Here is a 27504-nt window from a genome sequence, read left to right on the forward strand (position 1 = left end):
GATCAGTGTGACTGCGCGTGTGACAAGGTCACACGCACAGTATATAACTTTGTCGCTATCGATATCAATCGATCGCGACCACACTATCAGCTGTTTTGAGTGGTCACTCCTGCCATCATCTGGCATCAACAATGCTGATCAAGAATATATATATGTATTTCATAAGGTTGTACTTGCTTCCTTCTGCCTGTTACATACATTTCCTGCAGGCACTAAGTTATAATACCCTTATACTAATTTCTTCTAGTTTTCACACCTACGATTTATTGTGTGAAAATATTTTCTGCTTTTGATACGTAAATGCAATTGATAGTAAATTACTTAAAATGGCTTTAAGTTATTCTGAAGGAATAATTTTTATAGAGCTTAAAGCTTGCCAACAATCAGGACAAATAATTTTATATATCTGTGTATGATAGATAAAAGGAAATAAAGGGACTTTTATTAAAATTCATAGTAAAGTTTTTTAAGAAATAACTATAGACCGCTCAAGCTACTGGAAAAAATGATTTTTTTTTGGGTCTATTGATTGATTAAACAGAACTCTCAGGAGTATCTATGTCGTCGGATTCAAGGGTCTCCGGAAAATCGAAAAGTAGCGGGTGAATTCCCGGAGATACGTCTGATAAAGGTTCAGATTCATCATCCACATTTTCAAGATCTGGAAACAAGGGAGAGTCCATCTGGGGATCAGATAAGAATGTTATAGGTAGGACACTAGCTGAATTTATCGGTGCCGCAGAGATAGAGTCAGATGGTGATGAGAGCACTAAAAAATTACCGAATTAATGTTATACAGTTGATTAATTTTAAAAGTTACAACTTCAAATACCGATTGGGTTCTGCTTCTCTTGTGAGGGTAAATAAAAGAATGGCGGAAATTGAGATTTCGATTCGCCAAGGTATTGTTGTAAATCCGAAATGCCGACATCATCGTCACCATCCAAACCTGCATCTACTTGTATTTGATTCTGGCAATCAATACAAATATTTCCAGCGTTTGCACCGTGAATATTTACAGATATATTTCTAGGTTCTCCTCCACCCCCATTTCGATTATATATCTGAACTTTCCCTTGGGTTTCATCGTATAATATCCCAACAACTGAATTATAGAATCCTTAATTATTAATAAAATGTTTATATTAATTTCTTTCTTCTACTTACAAGTCACTATCAAAAAAAGAGTCCTTAGTTGAACCATATTATAAAAGCTTTTCCAACAAACTAAATGCTGTAGGGCCTGTGATCGGCCTTTTGAGATGGACTAAAGACCTACCGAGACATCTATTTAGTTACGGAAAGTTAAATAACTTGTTATGCTTGTACGCTATGGTTATTATTGGACAATCTTACGTAAATTTCCGATATGCTTTCATAAGAGATCGAATATCTTGTACAATAGTACACCTATATTAATGAAGTTATTTGAATCTAACATACTAACATACGCCTCAGAAACAGAATCTAGTCATACACCACCGTTGAATAACTTTAATTGTTTCCAAGTACTAACAATACCATATAATACGATTATCTCGTTTATGGTTTTTGTCGACAGACGTGAAAAAGCCAAGCATTAGAACGCGTTTTCATCGGTCTAAATAGTGTGATCAGCTGCATTGGCTCAGATCCTAAAATGTGATCTTGTGTGACGTTCTATTTATGGAATATTGTAAATGCAAAGCTTGCTTTTTTTTTTGTGTTGCCCTTTTTTTGGACGCAACAGTTCACATACTCAGTATTTGCTTTGTGCTCATATATCTTGTTTAATTTTATTAATTCACTGCAATTGGTCAATTTTATAAATAATATTTCTACAAAACAAGTTTATATCAAAATACAACGCTGGAAAAACTCCGGCTCAAGATTGCTAGAATTATATATTTTAAGTAATTACATATTATCTATTTTCTAATATTAATAAAATTCTTGGATTCTATGGGTAAATGCACTCAAAGCCAACTTAGTGCCGCCTAATTCGTAAATGAATCTGTTGATGACACCTAATGCAAATAAAACCAGTATTTCGGCCAAAAATATTGAAAAGAATATTTTTTAGCTTATCGCCATCTTTTCGTTGAAGTATCTGCAGCTTGCAATGCATCACATCAATCATTAGCAAAACACCTAAGGTATATTCTGTATATAAAAAAGATAGTTTCTTAAGTTTTTTACTTACAAAAGACTAAGATTAGCAATTTCTTAACTACAACCATGTTGCTGTTAGTTCGTTGCGGTACTAAATTGTATACCTCAATATTATGCGAAGTAATTTAAATTAGTTGCAGTTAGAGAAAAATAAAATTAATACTATAATATAATACGAATACAATATATAGCCACGTCTGTCTGTCTCTGGGTAAGCTCCCACATATGTAAATTTCAGTAACTATGAAAGATTCAGACATGTTTGAATGTACTCATGCTGCACGTTGCTATGCTGATTTTAATTTCGATTTTTGATTTCTAGTTCCAATATCCACTAGAATCAACAAATTCAGATATACTTTTCAGAAACCTTACATTAATAGTATATCTTTATATATACAACGTACTTTTTGCATAGGCTTAAGTAAATAGTCATCTGGCTGATGATGCGTTTATATCACTTTGTTGTTAAGAGACCCTAGAGATTCTAACGACGAGCCGATACATACATATATACATACAAATATTAATATATATATATATTGATTTAGTATATTTTAAGAACAATACCGGACTGTTTTGCTGGTACTGAAAAAGTGAAGCGGGTATCTCACAGTAGCTTTCTTACATGTTTGTAATGTAATAAACATTACAATGTTATTATAAATAAATTATTAAAACACATTGATGTAGACAAGTACATGTCAAACATTTAGTTTTGAGATATGTATGGTGACTCCAATTACATTTGGAAGCTACCTAAATTCATTGTAATGTATATATCGTTATTGTTCTCTCTTTTCCCTCTTTCTATATGTTTGACTCCACTTATTGAGGGTGCACTGAGCCGGCTGCAAGTTTATGGCCATCGGTCAACAGCTGCTACAGTCCAAAAAGACGTGATCCAAATATAAACAACTGACAGAAGCTGATGTTGACGTTGATCTTGATGCCGCGACGCTCTTGCTAGCAATTCTTAAGTTGCATCTGCCGGACGGCTTTGAAACTGTCTGTTTCAATTTAATTACGTAATTTACTTCCATTGCAAATAAAGCTATTTATCATGTTCTATATTACGGTACACTCATTATTAAAAGAAAATTTTCATTACAATATACATACATACATCGAATAAACCAATTTTCAATGAAGCCGCCAGATACTTTTAGAGAACTTTTAGAGATTTCCATATTCAGAGAAACTAGAATTTTAACAAAAATATTGCCCCTCATCAAAAACAAAATGTTTCAAAACTCTATTCTTACATTTGCTTTCGTTTTCAGTGGGAAATACACTATATGGGCATTGTATTTTTATACCCACTACCCATAGGGTAGAAGGGTATTATAACTTTGTGCCGGCAGGAAATGTATGTTACAGGTAGAACGAGGAATCTCCGACCCTATAAAGTATATATATTCTTGATCAGGGTCCGTATGAAACACTGGATTTCAGAGACTATAAGAGATAGAGCTATAATTTTCGACAGCATTTGTTATGTTTGCACGCAGACCAAGTTTGTTTCAAATTTTGCAACGCCCACTTCTGCCTCCGCAAATCAAAAAAAAAAAATCGAATAACAAGCGTAATTTTAAAGCTAGAGTTGTTTATATAGTATATAAATAGTAGTTATGATTTCTGAAAATTTGGTTGCGATCAGATAAAAAATTGTGGAAGTTATTAAAGAAATACTTTTGTATGGGCAAAAACGCCTACTTACTAGGGGTCTGAGTTGCTTTGGCTGACAATCTGGTATATTGTGCCGTCTATAGTATATTTTGAATGTGGTACTATATCGATATACCACATATATCATTTGGTATATTTTTAGTATTTTTAGTATTTTCGGTATATTTTGAAAATAATACCGCAACATTTTGCCTTTATTAAAAATGGGTAGCGGGCTGTGAGATATCACAGTCGAGCACACTCGACTGTAACTTTCTTACTTGTTTTAATTTAATTTAAATGAAGATGAAAATGCGACAAAAATTGATATTTCGACAACTCTATCGGGCTAATCGCCTAAACCTGAATGATGGTTTAAAGAATTTAAACTAGACATCCATTTGGTAGAAGGGTATTATAACTTCGTGCCTCCACTAATGGACATATGTATGTAACATACAGAAGGAGTCATATACGAATATAATGCATATATACTATGCTTCAAAAGCGTGAGCAGACGAAACGAAATAACAATTTTTGTCTGATTGTCTGTCCGTACGAACACCTAGATCTCAGAGTCTATAATAGAAAGAATTTTAATAACACCATATTATTTGAGCTTATGTAGCAGCTAAAAGATATCACGTCTTCTTTGCTTAAATTATGTTAGTTTCTGTCAAGCAAAAAGACATTATTATATTATCATCTGAGAAAGCTATAGTCGAGTGTGCTCGACTGTGAGATATCGACTTCGAACATTTGTTATAAGTTTAGGACAATTTGACCAAATCATAACTTTCCTTTATGTATTTCTTTTACTTATTGAAATTGTATTTTGAAATTTGAAGTATACTGGGTCAACATTATTAGCAAGTTAGACTAAAAGAATGATAATGGGGTTGTGTTTTCATGTGTGCGCACTACTATACATTTCAAAGCTCTAACTACGAGTAAATGCGAGTATTCTATACATAGCTCTAACTGTTTTATCAAATGTATGTAGCTGGCAATTTTCTTTAAGTAAGTAACACATACATAAGTATGTACATCTATACGTAATCTATTTATATTCATACGTGACTAATGTTTCAAGCCCATCCGGTGTGCCGAGAGTTTCGGTCACGCACTGTGCGCCCTGGTGCACTGCCTCTCTCAATAAACCATCCCAAAAACAACCTTTACGCAAAACCCACACGCCGGACGAACTCTTAATTATAATTGAAAACTCGTTTTCCAGAGGCACGTTGCATGCTAGCTAGGTATGTACACACATACATATGTACATATTTTGAAAGCGAAGAGAATGCCAGTGGAACTAGTTCGCCCAAACAGAGTCGCCCACAGTTCAGTAACATACAACCACTGCATACACACACTGGACAAAGAGCGCACCTATAATGATGTAGTCACTTCAAGAGTGAGTTTAAGAGCGGACGAGTACACGATATGCAGTTTGGGAAACTCGCATCAGTAGGAGTAAAGTTTAAATTGAGCCAAATATGAATTTCTCTTTTTAATACAAGTAAAACATCTCGATCGAGCCAAGTCCCCAACTTAGTCAATGTTTCGTTTTTATTTTTGTTTCTTTTATGACGAGGATCTGCTTTGCTTTGAGAGAAGTACAGAAGAGAGAGAGAGAGAGAGAGAGAGAGAGAGAGAACCTCTCTCAAAAAGAAAGAGCATAAAAGCTAGAGCAGGAGAACAGTTTGTTTGGGTGAGTTGGCAGAGCTGGTGCATTGCTTCGGTGTTCGGATGGCAGACTTCAGTTGTTCTCTAAATGTTATTGAGTGCGGTCGTTAGTTGCGATTGTTTGATCTCATCGTTTCTATGCTCTACCATCGCAATATATTCAAGTTTTTACAAAATACATCACCAAAATAAAGTATACTTCGTTTATTGATTATTTATTGGTTTTTTTTTTTTGAGGATTTTCGGTATACTGATTTGTAATACAATTAAAAGAAAACTCGGTACAGTGACTAACTTTTCGGCACGGATGTTGTTTTGAAAAATAATGCATAATAATAAGACCCAAGATAAACTAATGCTGACTAAGCCCTAGACGAAATCGAAAACCATTATGAACATTTATCCCCAGAAAGAACTATCTCAGTGTAATAATGTGTAATTATTAAGGGTGAAATTTATTTTTTAAATATAAAACGAAATCTATTCAAGTCGACATATGATATAATATTTTTGGATTACCTTGGATACACACACAACTGATCTTTCAAAACCTTATAAGGTAAGACTATGAGGAATTTAGTATCATCTTCCAAAATGCCACTAAAAACAGTTTTAGGTACATGGTATATACTATATATGTTTATCGCATATGATTAATAAAAATCACGAATTGCAAACACAACATGTTCCATATTAGATCGAGCTAAGAGCATAGTGCGGGCTTCAACTCTACCTTCTAACTACTACTACTGCTGTTTGAAAGAAACAAGAGGTTATAAAATTGTGAACAATGAATAGTTCTCGTTGAAGATATAGAACGATATCAGAAAGTAGAAAACGGTGCACACAGAAACTGGCTACTAAATGTTGACTTTACAATTAAACTGTTCAAATCATGTTTATTATATCGTTCGTCTATGTTTAATTATTTGTACTATTAATTCTATCTACACATTCATATCCGATTTATCTGACTTGAAGAGGGTATTTTTGTAGTTTATTTTTATTTCATTATTTGCATAATTCGCTGAATTACAGCTAAAAGTTGGCTTAGTCAACAACTTGAAAACGAAATTTTAAACTCGTAACAAAAACAGCAGAGCATGGACACCAAATACGGGGAATGAAGATTGAGATATCAGCAAATGAAACTCATAGATACATACAAATATACTCAATGTTCATAGCATAGAGAAATGGCGTTTTGTTGTCGCTGAGCTCGACAATTGCCAAGTTGCTTTTCGCATTGTCTTTTTTGCTGACTCGAATTTGTTAACAATTCTCAAGCAACCTGAAAATAAATTGTATTAAGAACTTAATTACAAAATTATTGAAATACTTAGCAACTTTTATAAAAATGTTTGCACAGTCGCTGCATGGCGTTTATATTTGTTGAGTCTCTTGAAGCAGATTTTAAATCTACATATTTCCATAGACATTCTTGATCAGCGTCAACAGCCGAGACGATCTAGCCATGTCCGTCTGTGTGTATGTCCGTCCGTCCGTATGAAACACTGGATCTCAGATTTTTGTTATGTTTGCACGCAGGTCAAGTTTGTTTCAAATGTTTGCCACGCCCACTTCCGCCCCCGCAAATCAAAAAAATCGAATAACTAGCGTAATTCTAAAGCTAGAGTTGCGAATTGTATATACAATAATTACTATAGTAGTTATGATTTTTTTTTAATATTTTTGCATTTTTTTAGTATTTTTGCAATACATTTGGTATATTTTGAGAAAAATACCGCAACAAATATTTCTTTTATTCAAAATGGGTAGCGGGTATCTCACAGTCGAGTACACTCGACTGTAGCTTTCTTACTTGTTTTACATTTATTTAAAATGGGTGTGAATATCTCACCGACTTTAGGTTTTTGATGGTCGTTGAAAAATGTAGACTCAATAGGTAATAAACATTTCAATATTCGAGAAAGTACCTATCATGGCGATTCAGTGGTAAACTATGCAATTTTTATGTACGAACACTTCTCGCGGATTAACTGACGACGACGTGAATCTTTTTCTCTTTAGCACTACATTATCTTTTCTTCACATTGAAAGTAATTATTTTAATATGGGCTTGGCTTGGGCTATACTCATTAGGGTCGAGTATTCGAGCTTTGAGGGAACTGATTTCCTTTTGTTAGACTGGTTACACTTTCGCAAAAGCCCGGACAATGTAGATTTTATTCATTATCGGAGCACGGAACATTGAAACAACAAACCTTCCCTTTGTTTTCGCCCACAAAAAGAGTGAAAATTCTCACACCCAATGTTACGTGCTTCCATAACAAAAAGAGCAACAGCAATAACACAAATAAACTCTCGTCTGCTGTTTCTCGGTTTTGCGGTGGCACTATAAATGCAAACCGCAAAATGCGATGCGGTGCGGTGCGGTGATGCAGTGATGCGACGTTTCCCAGCTGCAATCCTTGCATGGCATGGGAAATGCTGTTGCTTTAATGCATTGTGAGAATTCTTGACAAGTTAATTGACTTGACAGTAATTTTTTGCTGTGAGATTTATTAACAGTAACTCTACCACCGAATTCTTCACCATGCACAGCCTAGCCTCTTTCCTTTAGTTTGTTATTCGCTCATTACCATGTCCCGTTGTAGTAATCGATATGCTTTCCAGTCCCCTTAATGTCCGTTTGTTGAAAGGATTAAAACCGGAAGCGTCCCAGTTTAAAGTCGTATGAGTGACAAAATAAGTAAGAAACTACAGAGGAATGTGCTCGACTGTGGGACACCTGCTAACCATTGTCAGCAAAGGCAAAACACAAATATATATACCCAAAATTTACTTAAATACAGCCGTTGTTTTGCATAACAAATTATTTCATAAATAACTTCCACAATTTTTATTTGATCGCACCCAATTGTGTGTACCAAAAAACGCGACTCTTGCTTGCACTTTTTATTCAATTTTTTCAATTTGTGGCGCAGGAAGACGCTGTGACAAAAATCTTAAACATAGTATTTTCAAAAAATAATTACAGCCCAATCTCGTATAGTCTCTGAGATCTGATTATGCGCACGCTATCGCAATGTTAATTGCTGCTCCAATACAGCTTGCAGCATGCGTCTTAATCAACTAGAAAATTGTATGAGTTTCTAGCAAACCAACCGAATATCAACTCAGAGCCAAAGATCTATTGCAGAGATTCTTTATTTAGAAGATGTATTCATAGGTGATTGATTTTGAATATTTAAAAAAAAATTAAACTTAAATAATTTTGTAGATTTCCAAGTAGAATGAAAAATAATATACATAGTTAACAAATCGTCATTTGTTTTCTTTGTAATCATTTAATTCAACAAAATCGCTATTTGCTTCGGGTTTATCCAGAGTATTAGATGCATTGGATGAATATGTGACCGCGTTTGGTATACAATGTGTTACATATGTATGTATGTACATAAATAAAGTGTGTATATATGTACATACATACATAGGTTTTTCAACAGCGCCTTGCTGATTCGACTACCCTTGATTAAAGTTGAACTGTTTAGGCATTGGAATACCCTGGTGTCTCTTTAATGTTTTTACTATATACTAAAAGTATTTAGTGTATATAATATACACACATAAGAGAGACCTGAGTCCCCATGGAGTTGGAATTAGGTTTTCGGTATTGCTGATTGTGAGAGAGGAGCATTAAATTCAATTTAAAACTTGTGGCAGCGACGAAGCAAGCTCGTTGGTTCCGACAAATATTACAATGGTGACAATTCTCTTCTCAGCTATAAGTTGAGTTAGCAGAGCAACATTTCGAGCCTAAATTCCCACATAAAGTAATTGTATTATGTGTGTACAATATCTGCACACAAGTATTCATATACATATCATATATTAATATTCGTTAGCATGCATAGCAAACCATATTTATACAACAGCAAAGTCTTCGAGAAGGCTTTAGAGTTAGAGTAAAGTCTTGTCTATTAACGCAGAGCCGCATAAGTCAAATCATTTCTTAGCAGCACGAACAACATGAACAAAGTCAAGGGACATTGCGTAATTTCATTTGTACTTTGTTTTGTTAACAAGACGCAAACAAGAATAATAAGTTGAATTTTGGAATTTAAGCTTTATCCGGACAACTGAAAACGAGTTTGCCAGATGTCGCATTTGGATTGAAGTAGAGCACGAATTATGAAATTGTGAAGAAGACTAAACGAATTACTTCTTGGAGTTTTTCTATAGGGGGAATATTTTATAAAAATGAATTCCCATTCATTATTAATAGTGCGGAAATAATGTCCGTAAGGGCAAAAAGTTGCTATCTACACACGGCTGTTATATTATTATGTACAGTGTCATATTGTCAGTGCAACCTGCAACATTTAATATTATGATATGTTTTTGCTTGAATCATTTCAACAATAGTTATTGGGTTTGTACCGAGGGGCTAGCTTTGGCATGGCCCAATTCGAATCGAAATCAAACTTGATTTGCATAAATAAAATGCAATGTAGAAAAACCTTTCAACCTGAACTCTCCATTCTTAGGCGTGGCTTTGTTGTCATTAATTCAAGTTAAGTGAATTCGAGTATGTTAAGATCACTTGTTGCAAGAAAGTAGCGCGATGAGTTAAAGTTAGACGGCTGCAACATCCGCACCAAAAACTCAAAACTCAAACCGGAAATCGCGGAAAAATAACACACAAGCAGTTCGATAGACAGAAATGCACCTCGCTTCCATACGATTTCCAGTTTGTATTTCCCCACGAGTTTCCTCGTGACGTGTATGCATTATTCCTTTGGTGACTACCTGCTACCACTACCACAGCAGCCTGTGGTGTATAAAACAGATGCCCTGCTGCTCAGATTTCTCACAGCGACATTCCCACAGTCACTATCAATGACTGGATTGGGATAGACAAGGATGCAAGTCAGCTGTCTTGCTGCTGTGTGCATCATGTGCATCTGAAGCATATCGTTATATCTGATTACTGAGTTTTTCTTTCCACTCTTCACATTTTTCCATATGGTTTTCTATATTTCAGTGCTGCGGCAGCTGTCGTGTGTATGTCGTGCAGGCAAACTCAAACAAATGGCAAACTTTGAGTGCCAAACAGAATGATGCCATGGGGAAAAATGGATACAGCAAATTAATTTAGTTGCGGCTGTTGCGTCTATTAGTTGATCAATGCGTGCACACCAATATTATTTAGTCGATCTGTATAGTCTCACTATATACTTTATATTACAGAGGTTACATTTTTAACAGGACGATAAAAATGTTTGTCTTTGCAATGTATCTGAATTCAAAGCAAAACGTGTTCAAGAGACGATGGAACCACTCAACTGGGATACGTCTCATATCCACAAAAAAAAAAACAAGTAAGAAAGCTTTAGTCGAGTGTGCTCAGCTGTAAGATACCCGCTACTGAATTTTAACAGCACAAAATAAGTGCAAGGCGGGTGTTACTCGAATGAATGTAGTGCAAAGTAAGGAATTGAAATTTTTAATGAAATATCATTACTAAAAGATTATACAATAAAAGCTTTATAAAGAGACAGTTCTGAGCCATGTAAAGCTAATTATAATTTCACGTTGAAAAATATGTCTCTAGATTTATTCAATCAATAATATTGTAGAACATCATAAGAAACTGCGGAGTCTTAGTATTCAACCTGTCGGCTCGGTAACGTTATTTTTTTTTACAGTTTCCGCCCTAAGTGCTCAACGTGCCACCGGATGCTAAATGTGTAGAGAACCAGTTTCAGACTGAACTCCGCGCTGCAAAAGATAAATCATTAAAAGAATTTATGAAGCAGGAAAATTCCTCAGTTAAGTTTGAGTTGGGGCAAACACGTTTTACTGGGCAAGAACTTCCCAACGGAAGTCAATTCAAGAAGTCACATTATCGCCACGAACTTCTAGCATCGTATGTTAGGCCTCAAAACCTCTTAGCTTTGTGTTTTAGCTCAAGTAACCAATAATTAATGAGTTTTATATGGGAAGTGATTCTAATTTAACTTCCTGCCATATCTTGGCCAAGCATGGGCAAAGGATGCACTTAATTAAAAGGCTCCAGCCTGGTCCGACTTTAATTGCTTCTTGTCACGCAGATTCAATGATGGCATGATTACCTTATAGATATTTGAAGTATTTGTCTGAAGCGAATCTTACTTTCTAGATAAACTTCATGAAAAGGCTGGCATTTTTCATAGCCGACACACTAGAAATTCATTCATTTGGTCTAATTAACATTTAAATATTTAATCAATCGAATTTACTTGACTTACAAGCAAAAATCGTTCGTTTTAACGCACGTTACATATGTAAAACAAATATGCATGGCGGTGTATGAGTACTACAACAACAGTGCTCTCGCACTCACTCTCCTGTGTCTCGAGACATGGCTGTCTGTGTTGGACTTGCCCTACCTCTTTATGTGTTTGCAAATGCATATGGGCTTATGTATGTATGTAGATATGTATATGTTTATAACTCTTCGCTTAAGTATTTTGTTGTTTCCTTACAGTATAAAACGTTCACACATATGTACTGTATTGTACATTCTAAAATAAGCTTTGCAAATAAAAGTGCAAACACAAAAAGCGAGCTTGTGTGTTATACTCGAAATGCAGAAAGTCTCAGTCGTAGAGTCAAATGTCGAGATATGTAATTGTGTGTTGTTCTTTTACAAATTTTTATTCCCTCTAATTATTGTATTATAACCTTGTGCCGGCAGGAAATGTATGTAACAGGTAGAACGAGGCATCTCCGACCCTATATATATATATTATTAATCATCGTTAACAATCGAGTCGATCTAACCATGTCCGTCTGTCCGTATGAAACACTGGATCGACAGCATTTGTTATGTTTGCAAGCAGATCAAGTTTGTTTCAAAATTTTGCCACGCCCACTTCCGCCCCCCAAAAATCAACAAAATCGAATAACACGCGTAATTTTTTAAATCTAGAGCTGCGAATTTTGGTTTGCGATAAGATAAAAATTGTGGAAGTTTTTAAAAAAATACTTTTGTATAGGCAAAAACGCCTACTTGGGCTCTCAATTGCTTTGACCGACAATCTGGTACATTGTGCCGTCTATGGTATATTTTGAATGTAGTACTATATCGATATACCAAACATACCATTTGGTATATTTTTAGTATTTTTGAGTATTTTCGGTACATTTTAAAAATAATACTGCAATACTTTGCTTTTATTCAAAATGGATAGTGGATATCTCACAGTCGAGCACACTCGACTGTAAGTTTCTTACTTGTTTTTTTAATTCTCTTTGCTTCTGCGAACACTTTGCAATGCACATACCGACTAAATCCCTATTGTCAATTTGTGCCATTATTTAGATTTGAACGCAGTTCTCGTTCGGCTAACAGGAGTTCTCATTAGGGTTCTCAGCTAGTTAAATTCTCCAGATTGCAGTGCTAGGTTGCAATTACATACTATCCACACTCACTCAAATAAAAATTTAATCAGGTAAACATATTCATATTAACATAACAGCTGTGTGGTAAAGCTCCTAAAGCTGTAGGCGGAGATTAAAATTTTCGCACAATAGTGTTTGTAGTTTTAAGAATATAGTATAGAAATAACAAGTAAAAAAGTTATAGTCGAATCTCGACTGCGAGATACCCGCTACACATTTTCAATAAATGTGCCGTATTACGCTTGAAATATCCAAATAAATTAACTGAAATGTACTGAAGGCTATAAGGGGTATATCGATATAGTACTACACTTAAAATACAAAATATATCAGATTGACAACTTAAGCAACTAAACTCAACTTTTGCAAACGTTTTCTCTTTTGTTTTGGAAATTTGATCAGGATTGTTATCAAGACCAGAATTATTATGTGAAGATATGAAAATATTTACAAAAGTTTTCAATTTATTATTTGTGGAAGTCATGAAGATACGAAAATATTTACAATATTTTCAATTCATTATTTTAAATATGAAGTGTCGTTAGAAATCTAAATGTGAATACCTTCAAAAAAGATACCTTACCGGTATTAACAATCTCTTATCTGTTATTATCACAAAGTTTATATACTCTTGTACTTTTTGTAGCCGGTATAACAAAAGGCAGTACCTTGAGACGATTAACAGAGATCTTCATAGTTTTTCAAACCCTGAAATTATTTACAAACGTTAACTGGCAGAAACCTTAAACATGACGGTATGAATTAAACAATTAAAAACTGCAGAAAGGCTAAAGAAAAATAATGTTTTCTTTTATTCTTAAACAAACTTTGTACGTGTTTGTAATTGGTTTTGCTTAAATGCTGACCCGAAGGTGTTAAAAGCAATAAACAGATTCAGCAGCTTGTAAAAAGGCCATGACAATGCTTAAGCACTGGCATAAAAAATAATAGTTAAAATTGTCTTAAATAAAATAATAAAATATACCGGCTTGCTTTATTCTACTAGATGCGAATATCGTTATAATCATACGAGAACAATGTTATACTAACTGAATCATCTATTTATGAAGTCTAACTTTCTGAGCAAAGTACTGAAAAAAATTATTAAATATTATTTGAAGACGAGCCACTTCTAAAAACTGCTTGCTGTAAATCAAGAATGAATAAATGAATGGCTTATTAACTCATTATTCAATTCGTGACTTTGAGCTTTCTTTTATTTTACCTCAATATGAAAGGAAGCATTACGAAAGTATTATTTTGCTCACTAGCTACGCTATACACTAGAAATTCATTTTTTTCGATTCGCAAACACCGGAAGTGGGCGTGGAAAAAATATAATACTGTGGGCAAAAAGTAGTAAGACTTTGTTCATAATTTTAAAAAACTCATTAAGAATCAATGCAGTATGCGACGGTGCATTATCGTGATGCAAAAACCAACAGTTGTATGTTCAAATAATAGTCCTTATTAACCGGATGGAAGGAATTCATAGTTCGCAACACCACGAAAATCGAAAAAAACTGTCATCATGACCTTGATTTTTGATCGACTTTGACGAGCTCTTTCTTGACCCTCCTTGAAGTCTTTGTACCACTTAGAAACATTTTTTTGTGACATGGTAGAATCACCGAAGGCCTTTTGCAACATTTTGAAACATTTCGGCACCCGAAATTTGATACCGCACACAAAATTTAATGGAACTTCTTCATTGAAAAATTTCACTTATTGTAAAAATCGCCGAATGCACTTTTTGTACTTCAGAAAAACTGGCATATATTAAACACTAATGATTATTTTAATATGATATTTGGCATAGAAGTTACTGACACTCTTGCCAACCTAGAAACAAAATATTTCGACGAATGGATTTCCGCACGAAATATAAATTAAAAAGTCTTACTACTTTTTGCCCACAGTAGTAAAACAAACTTGATCTGCGTGCAGCAATAACAAGTTCTATAAAAAAAAGTATGCTAGTATTTCTTTTCTAGTTTCTAAGATCAATTTTCTTTAGCATGTAAATGCTTTTTAAATCATATTAAATTTAGGTAGGCCTATGTTAACGTCATTTTTTCGTAATGTCATCTTTTTGTTTTATTGTTCTTATATATACATATAAGGTTTCTGATTTATGAGAAGACAATATAAAAGCAGCAACATTTCATATTTTCAAGCAAATGGTAAATATATGGCTTTGTGTCCGCAGACACAGCTAGTACGAGGGTTGCTATTTAAGTTTCTGGCCTAGGTCACTTGTAGCCATATTAGGACCAACTGACTAATTCCCAAAAAAAGTTTGGACTTTTATCGATAAAAGCTCCATACAACTTTTTTATGTGTACAATGTTTGATATCGATAAGCGATTAATCAAAAACTTACCTCGGCAGAAAAATCGAATTAACTCGTGAACACTTTCGAGCAATGATTTTTCACAACTCGTCGTCCAAAAACAGACGTTGTGCCAGAAAACATTGGTGCCGTGCGTGAACTGATAATGCAAGATCGTCACGTGACATATCGTGAGATAGAGGCATCCGTTGACATTTCTTCCAGCAGAATACATTCAATATTGCATGAACACCAGGTCGTTAAAAATGTTTGTTCTCGTTGGATCCCGCACAATTTGACAATTGCTCAAAAAAAGGCTTGTGTGGATTGGTTCAAAGAAATTTTGAAAAAATAAATTTTCAGTGCTTTAAAAGACATTTATAAGTTCGTCACAGGTGACGAATCATGGATCTATGCTTATAAGCCCGAAAAAAACAGCTATCGACCGTGTGGGTCTTTGAAGACGAGCCAAATCCAACGAAAGTTGTTCGTGGAAGAAGCACTTTCGCCTGTTTCATTCTGCAACATAACAACGCGAACTCTCACACACCAGCTTAAGCCGGAGCCGGTCAAAACGTGGAATTTATGGGTCACCCGCCGTACAGCCCTGACTTGGCACCTAATGACTTCTTTTTATTCCCGCAAATCAAGGAAAAAAGGCGAGGTCAACGATTTTCGATGCCAGAAGATGCTGTTAAAGCGTTTAAAACCATGCTTTGGAGGTGCCGCAATCAGAGTGGAAAAAATGATTCGACAATTGGTTTGAGTACATTCAGTGTATAAATCTTACTATAGAATACTGTTAAAAACAATAAATCCATTTTTTATAATAAATATTCGCATTTTCATTATTAGGCCAGAAATATAAATAGCAACACTCGTACACTAGTCCTGTCCAAAATATTCTATTTCTCATTTTAACGAGCCCATTAACAACAAATATTTGATAGAAATTTCAAATTAATACGCCAACTTAATAAGACTACGAAACACACAAGGCTATATTGTGCTCATTTTTCGTCTCAATACCACGAAAGCATTTAGCTCTAAAATTGATTTCATATTATTTCTTGGTTTATGGCTTCCGTCAGTACTGTCACTGACATTACCATTAAAACGATTTGTTTCATGTATCGAGTACTCACTGACTCATAAAGAAACCCTTCTTCCTAAAGCAGTTAATGTTGCTTTTTCTTATGACATTTATGTTACCTCGTTGGCTTGTACTTTAACTCACATAAGTGGAAAGTTTGATATGTCGATTCCAAACTACTCTCTTCACAATTATGTGAATTCCCTAAACTGAAATTCAGTATTATTTAATTTGTGAACAGGTAAGCTCTGATTGTAATGAAATAATTGTATATTCTTTTATTGGTTCATTCCTGGCCTTACTCATCGCAGTGGCTGTTATCACCGATCCCATATTCTTTTAAGATTTGTCCGTATATTTACGACCTTACGATGGGTGTAACGTTATATATTATATAAACATATACATATGGTTCCAACCAAATTTAATTTAAACTTTATTTTCTTTACAATCATTTATTTTGTACTTGTTTACTTGCTTGTCCTGTGCAAATGTCATTTGATCATACTTTTTGTAGTGCTCCTCATTGGCATCAGCTGTAATTTTATCATCGTTAGTGGTTAATGAAGTTACAACATCCGGATCAATGTAGTTTTGCCAGCGAATTAGTGAGATAACTGAAGAGAGTGCATATACTTCCTCTCTCTGATGTTGTGTCAGTGATGCATGCAAAGCGGGCCCATGCATAGCAGCGAACATCTCCAGAAGAATGAAACTATGGGTGTGTAGTTTGTGTGTGTGTGTGTGTGAAAGATACACATATTGAAATTAATAAAAGGGCCCGGCTGTCCATGTCATGGAACACAGAGCAACGCTTCCCGCCATAAATAGGAAATAAAACAGTGTAAAGAGAGAGACACAAGGCTTATTCGGAGGGTCACTGGAGCCCACATATGCCTTTGCATACGCTATGAAATAAATCCGGTCTGTCTGCTGTCAACAGCTGACAGCTAACTGAATGATCAGTTGGATCCGTATATGTGATTGGTGCCTTCGTTCAGTTCGGCATCGTGGTCTCTACCATATCAGACTTACTCTAGAGTTATGCATTAGTGAATAATATAATAACATGTGCAGTGGACATATGAAGTTATTGTAAAGAGTGTATTTGTACTACAGTTATTACGGCAGGGTTATCGAATTGCCGAAATCGGGTGTTAGAAAAATCAATTTGGGCAATAAATTAAAACTTCATGCGAAGGTTTTCGAAATGGATTATGTCAATAGGAATGCTTAATTAAGCTAGTTCATGGTACTATGACAATAATAACAAAAATAATAATAGTAATAAAACAATAAAAGAGAAAACGCAGAAGTGTTAATAAACCATGAGTAGCGCTTATTACAAAAGAAGAATAATTTAGTAGATCCAAAAATTTTAAGTTTCTAACCTCTCATCACTTTATACATTTCAGATGCTGAAACACGTACAAATCTCGCCAATGAGAAATCGCTCGGACACAGTGTCTCTGCGCTCTTCTAGTAATGTTTCATTATGCGCCAGTTCCATTTGCGATAGTTCCGATCCGTCATTAGAACTGCAAAGATCACCATCACGAGCCTCGAGCTACTCAAGTCTTACTGAGCAACTCCCACAAGTTAGTTTCACATCCTTAACCCTGGACGCATGCAGCACGACACTAATACACATTTTATTTTTCCAATTCTATGCAGACAACCATCAAAGTCTATACAAACTATTTGAAAATTGACATTGAGTACAAGACGCTTGGCATACAGTGGGACACAACAAGCAAGGAGGTAATCACTCAGCTCTTGAAACGGTAAGTACGCTTCCATCAATTTACTGTGCGACTACTAATTGGACAATTCTTTCCGAAAGCCTCAAGATGCATCATAGGGATCCACGACTTTTCTATCTCTCCATGGAGGTGGCTGTAAGGCGTGCCGGAGTGAAAACTATCTTAACGCTTGATGAAGACACACGACCAGCCATTCTGCAAGCGTGCCACCCTAAAGGTGAATCGCGATTCTGCTTGCAGATCAAGCCTGGCGGACTAATACGGGTTCACACCTCGGCATTACACCCGAGCTCGCAGTACAAATCGCTGGTGATCAGTAAAGAGACAAACTGCGATGAGCTTCTACAGCTTCTGCTAGCCTGTTATAGCTCCCTTGAGCCAGTTGAGTGCTTCTCTCTTTACGAAGTCTGTCCTGGGCAGGAGTACCAGCGAAAGCTGCATCCCGACGATTTGCCCCTACAAGCCCAAGCAGAACGTCTGCGTCGGAATGAGAACTGCCACTTTCTCATTCGTAGGACACCCAACTATTCCCGTCGCCGTCAGTTGTTGGCCGATCTTAATCAGGCTATCAGCCAGAGCCAGGCCGTATCAGTATCCAATGAAGTTGAAGAATATTGTGCTGATGCTAGCAGCCTATTAGAGCTTTCAATGGAGTCCGAACTGTCCTTATCCGACGAAGTGCGTAGTTGCAGCAGTGCCGAGGATGACGAATGCGCCAGTAGCTCTGGCTCATCAGACAACTCCACAGAGTGTGCTTTATACCGCAATTTCTACCAACGATCCGTACCTGCCCCCGTCAATGCCGGAACAAAGGACAGTAACAACAATTACCGAGCATTGTCTCCTCAAGTTCGAGCGTACAGTCCCGTTTACAATATACGAGAAATTCGTACAGCAGGACACACGTTCTCTTCTTTGGGTAAAGACAAGAAATTGCTTGATATCCACATAAATGCTAGATATGCACCCAACGGACTATATAATCAAATCTTACCAATCGATGAAGCAAGCAATCGATTAAACGCCAGAGCAACAGTTTTAACGTCATCGTCAGTGATGCCGCCAGCGAGAGGCAAATTGACAGCAGAGGTAGTTAACAACAATCCAGCTGAAGGACTTGGCCACTATGTCTATTTGTAAGGTTGGTCCCAGTCAAAACTGCGATTTATACATACAGCAAATAAAACATGAGCTGATTAGGTTTTAGCTATTATTTAACAAATAAAATTAAACACCCAAAAAAAATTACCAATAGGACCAAAGAGGCATTTGTAGGCTAAGCACAAGCAGATAAGCAGTGTAAATATTATAAATTCCAATATAAAATATTTAAAATACATAGGTAACCTTTGAGAGCAGATCCTTAAGATTCTTCACTGAGGTCTGAGTGACAATCCTTGAAAATTACAGATAAAATACGGTAGCTGAAGTCAATTTAAGTCGAAGAATGAGGAAGAAATAAATTACCAGTATGTATGTATATATAACTTCTCGAAACGATTTTGTTAAAATATTACAAACGAAAAAATAAATAATTCACAGAATAATTAAAACATTTTAATTTTTTTAAGGAGCATATAATATAATATGTACGGGAAACTCAACCTAAACTAATTGTTTAAATAGTCTACAATAAATATTGTCAGCTAGAGAAAATCATCAATTTGATTATCGAACGGTTAAAGAGCATCAGTTGAATGATTTACCCGACTCGTTTTGCAAATTTTCATGAACATTTTTTTCTGTGTTCGCCTAAAAAACACTAAATTGACAATCAAGTTAATACAATTAAATCAAATAATACACAATTAGTTAAAATTTAAAGTGACTTTTAGTTAGAAAACCACTCGGTAAAAACAATAACTAAACTTTGTAAAGCTTAAATGCTTGAGACACATCCGTAACTATGCTCATAAAGCTAATTTAAAAAAAAAAGTAAGAAAGCAACATTCGATTGATTTTATTGAAAAGGGGTACCAATTATCTTAAAGCCGAGCAATACACGCTACCCACATGGTCGATAGGTATTACAGATTTGTTCTCATAAGAAATGTATTAAACAGGCAAAAGGAATCATCTCCAACCGAATAAAGTATACATATTCTTAATTTGCATCAGCAGCGGCGCATGAGACAATCTAAAATAAAACTTTACTTTTAAGATCAAACGAACTTAAATATAATTAGAATAAAATTAAAATTACTGCACTGTTGTTGAAAATGAGAAGCGGGTATCTCACCGTCGAGCATTTTTACATGCTGAAGTGAAGCTCGGTTTTTGGTTTTTACGAAAGGAAAGGTTTGGATTATCTCAAGTACTATGTGCCCTAAATCTAAATTATCAGGCATGCTCCGGTTTTCACTTTTGGTTTTCGTTTTCGTTTTGGGACCAAAACCGAGATTTTCGTTTTTAGGTGCTCCGGTTTTCACACGTTATTGATCATCGTTTTGCTATCGGAACGTTTAATTTTTTACTGCTAAAACAGCTGACTTGTGTTTTGGTTAAAAGTAAACAACGATAAAAAATGTCTTTTGTATGTCCAATTTCGTGCGTAGATTGAACTCACATAAGGATTTTTTTATCCTACATAGTTTATTTATGCTTCCCCTGAATGAAATATGTATATTTGCCTTTTGTCTTTTTTGCAAAGAAAGATTTTAAACTTTCTTTAAAAAAATCAGTTGAACGGCAATCAGCTGTTTCCCACAAAAAATGGGGATGCCACCTTTTTAATGCATTTCATTTCGGTTATTCCAAAAATTTTTTTTTATAAAATTTTAACGCATAAGTAATTAAATTAAATAAATTAATTTTTAATAAACATATTTTACCCAACTTCAACAAATTTATCGCCATCCGTTTGATTATACAAGTATTTTTAACTTGTTTTTCATTCTATCAAAAGTATGGCAGCTTAGGCGATAACTCATGGTGTCGGACTTATCGGTCGCTCACCAAGACGAAAATTGTTGTTGCCGACGGCAAAATTTGATATACAAATTTGAGGTGGGGTCAGATATTAGTCGTTTTAAAAATAATTACAAGCCTAATTGATGTGCGGTCTTAAAAGAACGACAATAAACCAATGAGTCAACTACTTTTTTTCCTTTTGCAAATAAGATCCGATTTCTTTTCGGCAAGTCAAATTTTCTCGATTTGCAATTCGAAAAAATCTTGTGAAAGTGAAAACGGGAGCACCAATTTTTTCGTTTTCGTTTTCAAAACGAAAACGAAAACCGAAAGTGAAAACCGGTGCATGCCTGATAGACATGATTTTTGAAAATTTTGCCTCTTCGAAGCCTTTACCATTTAATAAGCGATTGCTAGTTTTATATTATATCTAGTTTTATATTTGTTGGAGAAGCAGAGTTTTTTTTGATTATTTTGGAACAGAAACTAGGAGGTTTTTTAGTATTTTGTCTGTGTAGTAGCTGGCTTGTTTCGTTTGCGCTTTATGATGGAGCCGAAGGAAGGTGCACGCTTTGGTTGTTTCGGAGATCATCTTGTCAATGCATAGACACATTGCAATGTGCATTGACGAGGAACTAGAGGCTGAGGCGACTCCGCCAAGGTATTTAATTTGGCTTACTTCTTTTATAGGCATGTCTCGATGGTAAAAAGAATAACGCTAAACTTGGCGGCGTTGAACTGTAAATCTAGGCTATTGCAAATACTTTGAAAGTCATTTATTTTTTGGTGTAGTAAATTAGCTGCTGAGTTGAATTCTGTGTGAAAGCAAAGTAAAAAAAAATCGTCCGCGTATTGGAATAGACTTCGGGCCATTTTGCTCATGGAGTCCTGTCGTATACAAGTTAAAACAAGTCAAAAAGGTACTGTCGAGTGTGCTCGACTGTGAGATACATGCTACTCATTTTGAATAAAAGCAAAAAATTACGGTATTCTCAAAATGTACCAAAGTAATATACTGTAAAAATGCTAAAAATATGCCAAACAGTATATTTTGTGTATCAATATAGGACTGCCTTCAAAATATACCACAGACGGCACAATATACCAGATTCTCAACTAAGGGTAGCGGGTAAAAAAAAAAAGTTGGGCTGAGGCAACTACCATGGCACATACCTTTACTTATCGTCACTTCACAATTTCCTTTGATTTGAGTCCTCCTACGTAACTAGCTTGCAATCCAATTGACTAGATGCCTATTAAAACCCAATTCATCAAGCTTAGTCTGTAGGATGTCTATGTTCACTCAGTCAAATGCCTCCTTGATGTTAAATCTTAGTATTGCTTGGACTTTAGCGATTAAACTTAGTTGATTAGATCGTTGGTGCACAAGGCTGTAGATATATGACGGCGAAATGCATATGATCTCTCTCTCTCTCTCTCTGGGATTATCGTGTTTGTGCAAATGTGCTCCTCCATTCTTTGTTTTACTAGTCCTGCTACTATTTTGAAAAGGGCACTCAAAAGGCATATTGGTTTGTAGTTGCTGAACCATTCTTGGGAATGGGGACTACTCTAATCCTTCTCCACCTTTTCCATTTCTTGTTAAGCAGCTCCCGCTCAGGTTGTGTAAAATTTTGGAAAATGAGGACTGTTTGTAATCCTCACATCATGCGCTGACCATTTAATATTGTTTGTAAGTGAGTGTGGGGGAGCCATCATTAAGGCAGATAAAGCTCGCGTCCATGGCAGCACCCTCCACGAGGTGACCTTTGGAGTCGGAGCTTGGACTTGGCAGGATATTGACTTGGCGTTTATGTCCCCCTCGACTAATAAAGGGTTATTTGTCCGCAGCAGAGGTGGAGGGGGAGGAGATATTTACATTTATCGTTATGACTTTGGATTTCATATTTTCAATTTGATGTTGCTCCTAATGTAGATTCCTAACCCTCCATTACCGCCTCCCCTAAGCTTGCAACAGAATTTATAATTTGGTATGCTACAATTTCTTTTGTTCTTAACCCAAATTACTGATAGTATAGCTATATCTATGTTGCTGTTGATGAGATACATATAAAGAAGTTGTTTATTGTTGTTTTATGATGAGGAAATGTATTCAAGGGAAAGTTTACTAGCTATTTTCCTTGTATCTATCTCTGCATTGGCAGAATTTACGAAATCCCTTAGTTCCACAAGAAATGTTGAAGAAAGACTAATTGTAGTGTCTTCTCTGCACTCTGTAACAAAGGTTACAATTTTGCTACCTACCATTCTGAGCTTCTCCTCAGAAAAGATTAGATTTGGGCTGGGTGCTCTGACTGGTTCTGCAGAATTTGAAGTACGTTTATTCATATGATCTGGCATAGTTTAATTGCTAGAATAAGTGGATCTGGCCGATCTGGGGTTGCCTGCAAAGTGTTTGGGTAACTGAGGGAAATTTAACGCATCAAGCGAAGGAGATGTAGCTCTCTGTAAAATGTTTGCGTCTTTTCTAGAAATATTTTCTGTAGCCATAATTTTTTTTGCAGAGTATTCTTTTTTCCTAGCTGGACAATTATGGTCAGGCGCAACATGTTGTTCCTTGCAGTTGACGCACATTCGACCTGTTTATCATGAGCGAGGCCACATCAGATGCTTCATCAGGCGTTGCTCTTCCAATGCACTATGGGGCATTTTCCATTTCAGCTGGCATTTAGGCGTTTTTGAATAGTGTTCCAATTAGAAAAATGTTAATGTCAATGCATTAACAGAACATCAAACTGTTATGGCTCATACCAAAAACATGTATATCTAACAGCTCTTTTGAGCATAACAGCTGTAAAGTCAGTTGTAGCATCCGAAAGCACGCTTGCTAAGTTTGCATATTTTTTTTGAGTGAACTTTGTTATTCATTTATTTATGTTGAAAGCTATTAACAAAAAAAAGAAGTGATGGAAATAATTTCGCATGTTTGTACTATATGTTTAATGTAAATAATTAATCAAATTGTGTGTGTTTATACTAATATTTTGCAAATTTGTAAAAGCTTTTTAAGATGGATTTTGAAAAACAATTTTCAACTTTGGAAAGGATTTTGAAAATTAAGTTAGCAAAAGTTAGCAAAACCTTCAAGTGTATGTTGTAGTGTTGTCAATTCTTAATCCACCAATAGTTGTCTTTTTCTGCTATTTTGCGCACAATTGACGCAATTCGCATTTTTCTCAAAGAACCTCACGTTTTCCAACACCGATTTGTGCTCTGCAGAGCTCTGTAGGAAATAGAGAGAAGGGCCGTCTGAAGCAATGTTTTGTGAATAACTTCCTTGTTTTTGATCCGATCGGCACAAAATTTGCAGTGCACATCCGGGATAGGATTTACATTATGTCTTCCAAGAATGGGGTCGTTTGCTCTAAAATTGCTCAAAATATTCCATTTTTTTTTAAATTTTGTGGGCGGAAGGGGCGGGGAAAAATTTTAAGGGGCGTGTCGAATTCTGAAGGGTAAGTATATATTGGTGTACAAATTTTATAATACTAACTCCATAGGTGTCCGTAATATTCAATTTTTTCCGATTCTTGGGGGCGGTAGAGGTGTTGCCACGCCCACTTTTCTATGATAGATTCCTTGGGAATATATTAACATAATACCCAAAACTGCAGTAAAAAATCTCGTATGGTTTACTCGTAATATTAAATGCCAGCGAAAATGGAAAATGCCCCATAGTGCAATGCTTAGCCAAGTGACTACAACCAAAACAGCAGAAGCATTAGCAAAAGTATACGAACGGTTCAACAGACATTTTGGAATATACGAGCTTCATTTCTTTGGGAATCTCTGCTTCATTGAACCATATTTGTACTCTTCGTCGGAATAAGCTGACCATTAACCCTAGATTTTTTTAGTGTATAGTATGTTCAACCTGTGCTATTGGAATGTGAGATTTTATGTTATTTAATTTGTCAGTATCAGAACGGTTTTGGGGAATGTTAAAGATAATGCCATCAGTGTTTAGCGGGGGATCTTTGGCTGGTAAAAGTAAAGCAAGTAAATCAGCAGTATGACTCCGTTATTGTCTGGTCTTTGGTCATATGTCGCAAGTCAATCCAACAAGCTTTGACAATTTATATTTGCGAAAGTGTGCTCTCTTTAAGACAGACTGTACAACCACGAAGGTTCGCGTTATGTTCAACGCCTCCAACACAACTTTATACGGGAAGAGTCTGATACTGAGCCAATAATCTTAATCAGATCTAACTATCCAGATCTTGCAATCGAGGCTCTTTTAATTCGTTTTTTATCAACTTGCGAGTGATTTACGCGACCGGTAACCTCTTGCCAATTACATTCACGTTGATGATGTCCTAACGAGTGTTCTTTGAAGTAAGTGTCGCCAGGACTCTCAACGTCTGATGAATTATTCGTCTTCTCTGAGACGGTGTCCAAACCATCATTTACGAAGAGAGACGTGATTTCTTAGATCGCTAAGCTTTTTGAGCCAGCAAGTTGGCTTGCAAGAAATGCGCATAATCAGGTGGGTCAAGTTCCAACTCGGTGCAAAAAAGCCAATTGCACGGATTTTTCGACCACTTTTATGGCTAACGGGGTTGCTAAAGTCCATTCGGTTAACGGCACTTGGCACAGAAATGCTCGCTTCCAGATTACTTTAGCTTCTATATTATGAGCCTGCATAAGCTAAGGGGAACCTCATTGTACAAGCTCAGCATCGGGTATAAACTATTTAGTGTGCTTCTTTCCGCATTCTTTATATGGATGTATGCATCTGTTTCTTGATAAAAAAGGGCGTCATTCGATTTTGCGAGCACGTTAGATCGTCCGCCCCTTTAACATATGATGAACAGCATCCTTTCATCCTCCAATTGAACTGGGTGATTTCTCACCTCCTCTTTTCCATCCCGCACCATGTCTCCCTTCATGGAGTAAACAAACTGGTGATGACTTTCACTAGTCTCTGCAAGATTACGAAGGGTTATATGTATGATTTTGTGTGCTTTAACATCAAGGCAATTGTTTAAGACAGCGAAAAGGTTTTTGGAATCTTTTTTCCAGTTCCTGGCGCGGTAACGGAAAATCGTTCATCGGACTCTCTAGATGAGAATGTTGAGTGACTGGCAATTCTTATTCTTTTGCTGACATATAATGCACTCACACACATACGAAGCACTATAAGCTCCAGTGCACTATATTGAATTTGACCCGTTTTCGTGGCCAAAATTAAAATTTTTGAAATTAACAAGATTTTTGAATTAATTTGTATGATGATTTGTATAATGAAGGTTATTACTATAGTAAGATATTTAAACAAAAAAAATGGGAGTGTCAACGCCGCCCTCCGCCCACAGAAATCGAAAAAAACGAATATCTAAATTTGGTACAGATCGGATAATAAATATGGATTATTCAAGAAAAAAAATTTTTTTTTTATATTATTCTATGTATTCATTTTCAACTTCATCATTGTCATCAACTTCATTATTATTATAAAAAAAATATACATTGTCGTCTTCCCTTGCGTCGATATCATTTGCAGACTTATCTACAGATTCAACTTCACAAGCCAACAGCTGGATGACTTCTACTGGCAAAGGAAGTCTCTTGTGTTTTTGGATCCGCCTTTTCAAATTTTAGGATGAGATTATGGGGTCAGAAGTATCCATTGCTCTGTGGAAAACATCTGTAAGGTTGTTAATTCGGGTGTTTTTCCTTGCATGGTGGAGTCTGTCGGTTATATATGTATATATTATTTCTGGATTCAGCTGCTTCCACCAGAATAACCGACTGTAAGAACAGTGCTTTCCAATATAACTTTTGAGTGGACAAGAATCTGACCGTCGCTCTCATTGGCAGCCATGGATATTTGTCAATTATTAGGTGACCAGTTTGATGGCAAAGTTCTTCAAATTTTTCGGCATTTATTGGCAGCTGACAGGATAATGATATAAGTATATTCCTCATGCTAAAAATAAGTTGTGTATCGACGCTAGTTATTTCTGCGAAAGCTTCATGTTTCCTGAATGCACGGCATGCAGTTTCCCAACATTTGTGCTTCCGAATCCTCCCTGTTTAGGTTGGTCAACTTTTAGGGACAGCATTTCCCAAAACATTCGCTGAATATATTTTTTTTGTGCAACACAATGCTTTTATTGTCTTGGCTTGATATACGCCATTTTTTCACATCCATTTTATACCCAGCATGAAGTACGAATTCAGAAAACCTAATCCAATAATGTAATGGAATTAAACCGTGTTTTAGATTGTGGATAATAGGAACAAATTTCATGCACTTAAAATGTTTGTTACCAAGAAAATCTTTAGGTGTCGCAGTGCAGATTGGGTAAGCTTGGTAAGATTTCGTAGTTGTTAGGGCATTTAGCACTTTCCATCAATTACAGTCAAATACAAGCTAAACCTCACATTGTATACACATTGCCTTTCATTGAAATTTACTTTAATAGAATTTAATGCACTGATTTCCCTTTCCATACGTATGTTCT

General features: G+C 35.7%; 2 protein-coding genes across 2 annotated transcripts; one reads left to right on the forward strand and one right to left on the reverse strand.

Annotated features, from left to right (window-relative positions):
• Positions 1-411: 411 nt before the first annotated feature.
• On the reverse strand, positions 412-1268 carry LOC133850142 (uncharacterized). The gene is made up of 3 exons (XM_062286138.1): positions 1168-1268; positions 833-1105; positions 412-769 (listed from the first exon to the last, which is right to left on the reverse strand). The coding sequence occupies exons 1-3, from the start codon at positions 1202-1204 to the stop codon at positions 534-536; spliced, it is 546 nt and encodes a 181-aa protein (XP_062142122.1). The 5' UTR covers positions 1205-1268; the 3' UTR covers positions 412-533.
• Positions 1269-5589: 4321 nt separating this feature from the next.
• Positions 5590-19664, forward strand: LOC133845286 (uncharacterized). The gene is made up of 4 exons (XM_062279714.1): positions 5590-6067; positions 17759-17941; positions 18018-18127; positions 18187-19664. The coding sequence occupies exons 2-4, from the start codon at positions 17759-17761 to the stop codon at positions 19244-19246; spliced, it is 1353 nt and encodes a 450-aa protein (XP_062135698.1). The 5' UTR covers positions 5590-6067; the 3' UTR covers positions 19247-19664.
• Positions 19665-27504: the final 7840 nt, after the last annotated feature.

The sequence above is a fragment of the Drosophila sulfurigaster genome, chromosome 2L, assembly GCF_023558435.1.
Source record: "Drosophila sulfurigaster albostrigata strain 15112-1811.04 chromosome 2L, ASM2355843v2, whole genome shotgun sequence".
NCBI classification, from domain to species: domain Eukaryota; kingdom Metazoa; phylum Arthropoda; class Insecta; order Diptera; family Drosophilidae; genus Drosophila; species Drosophila sulfurigaster.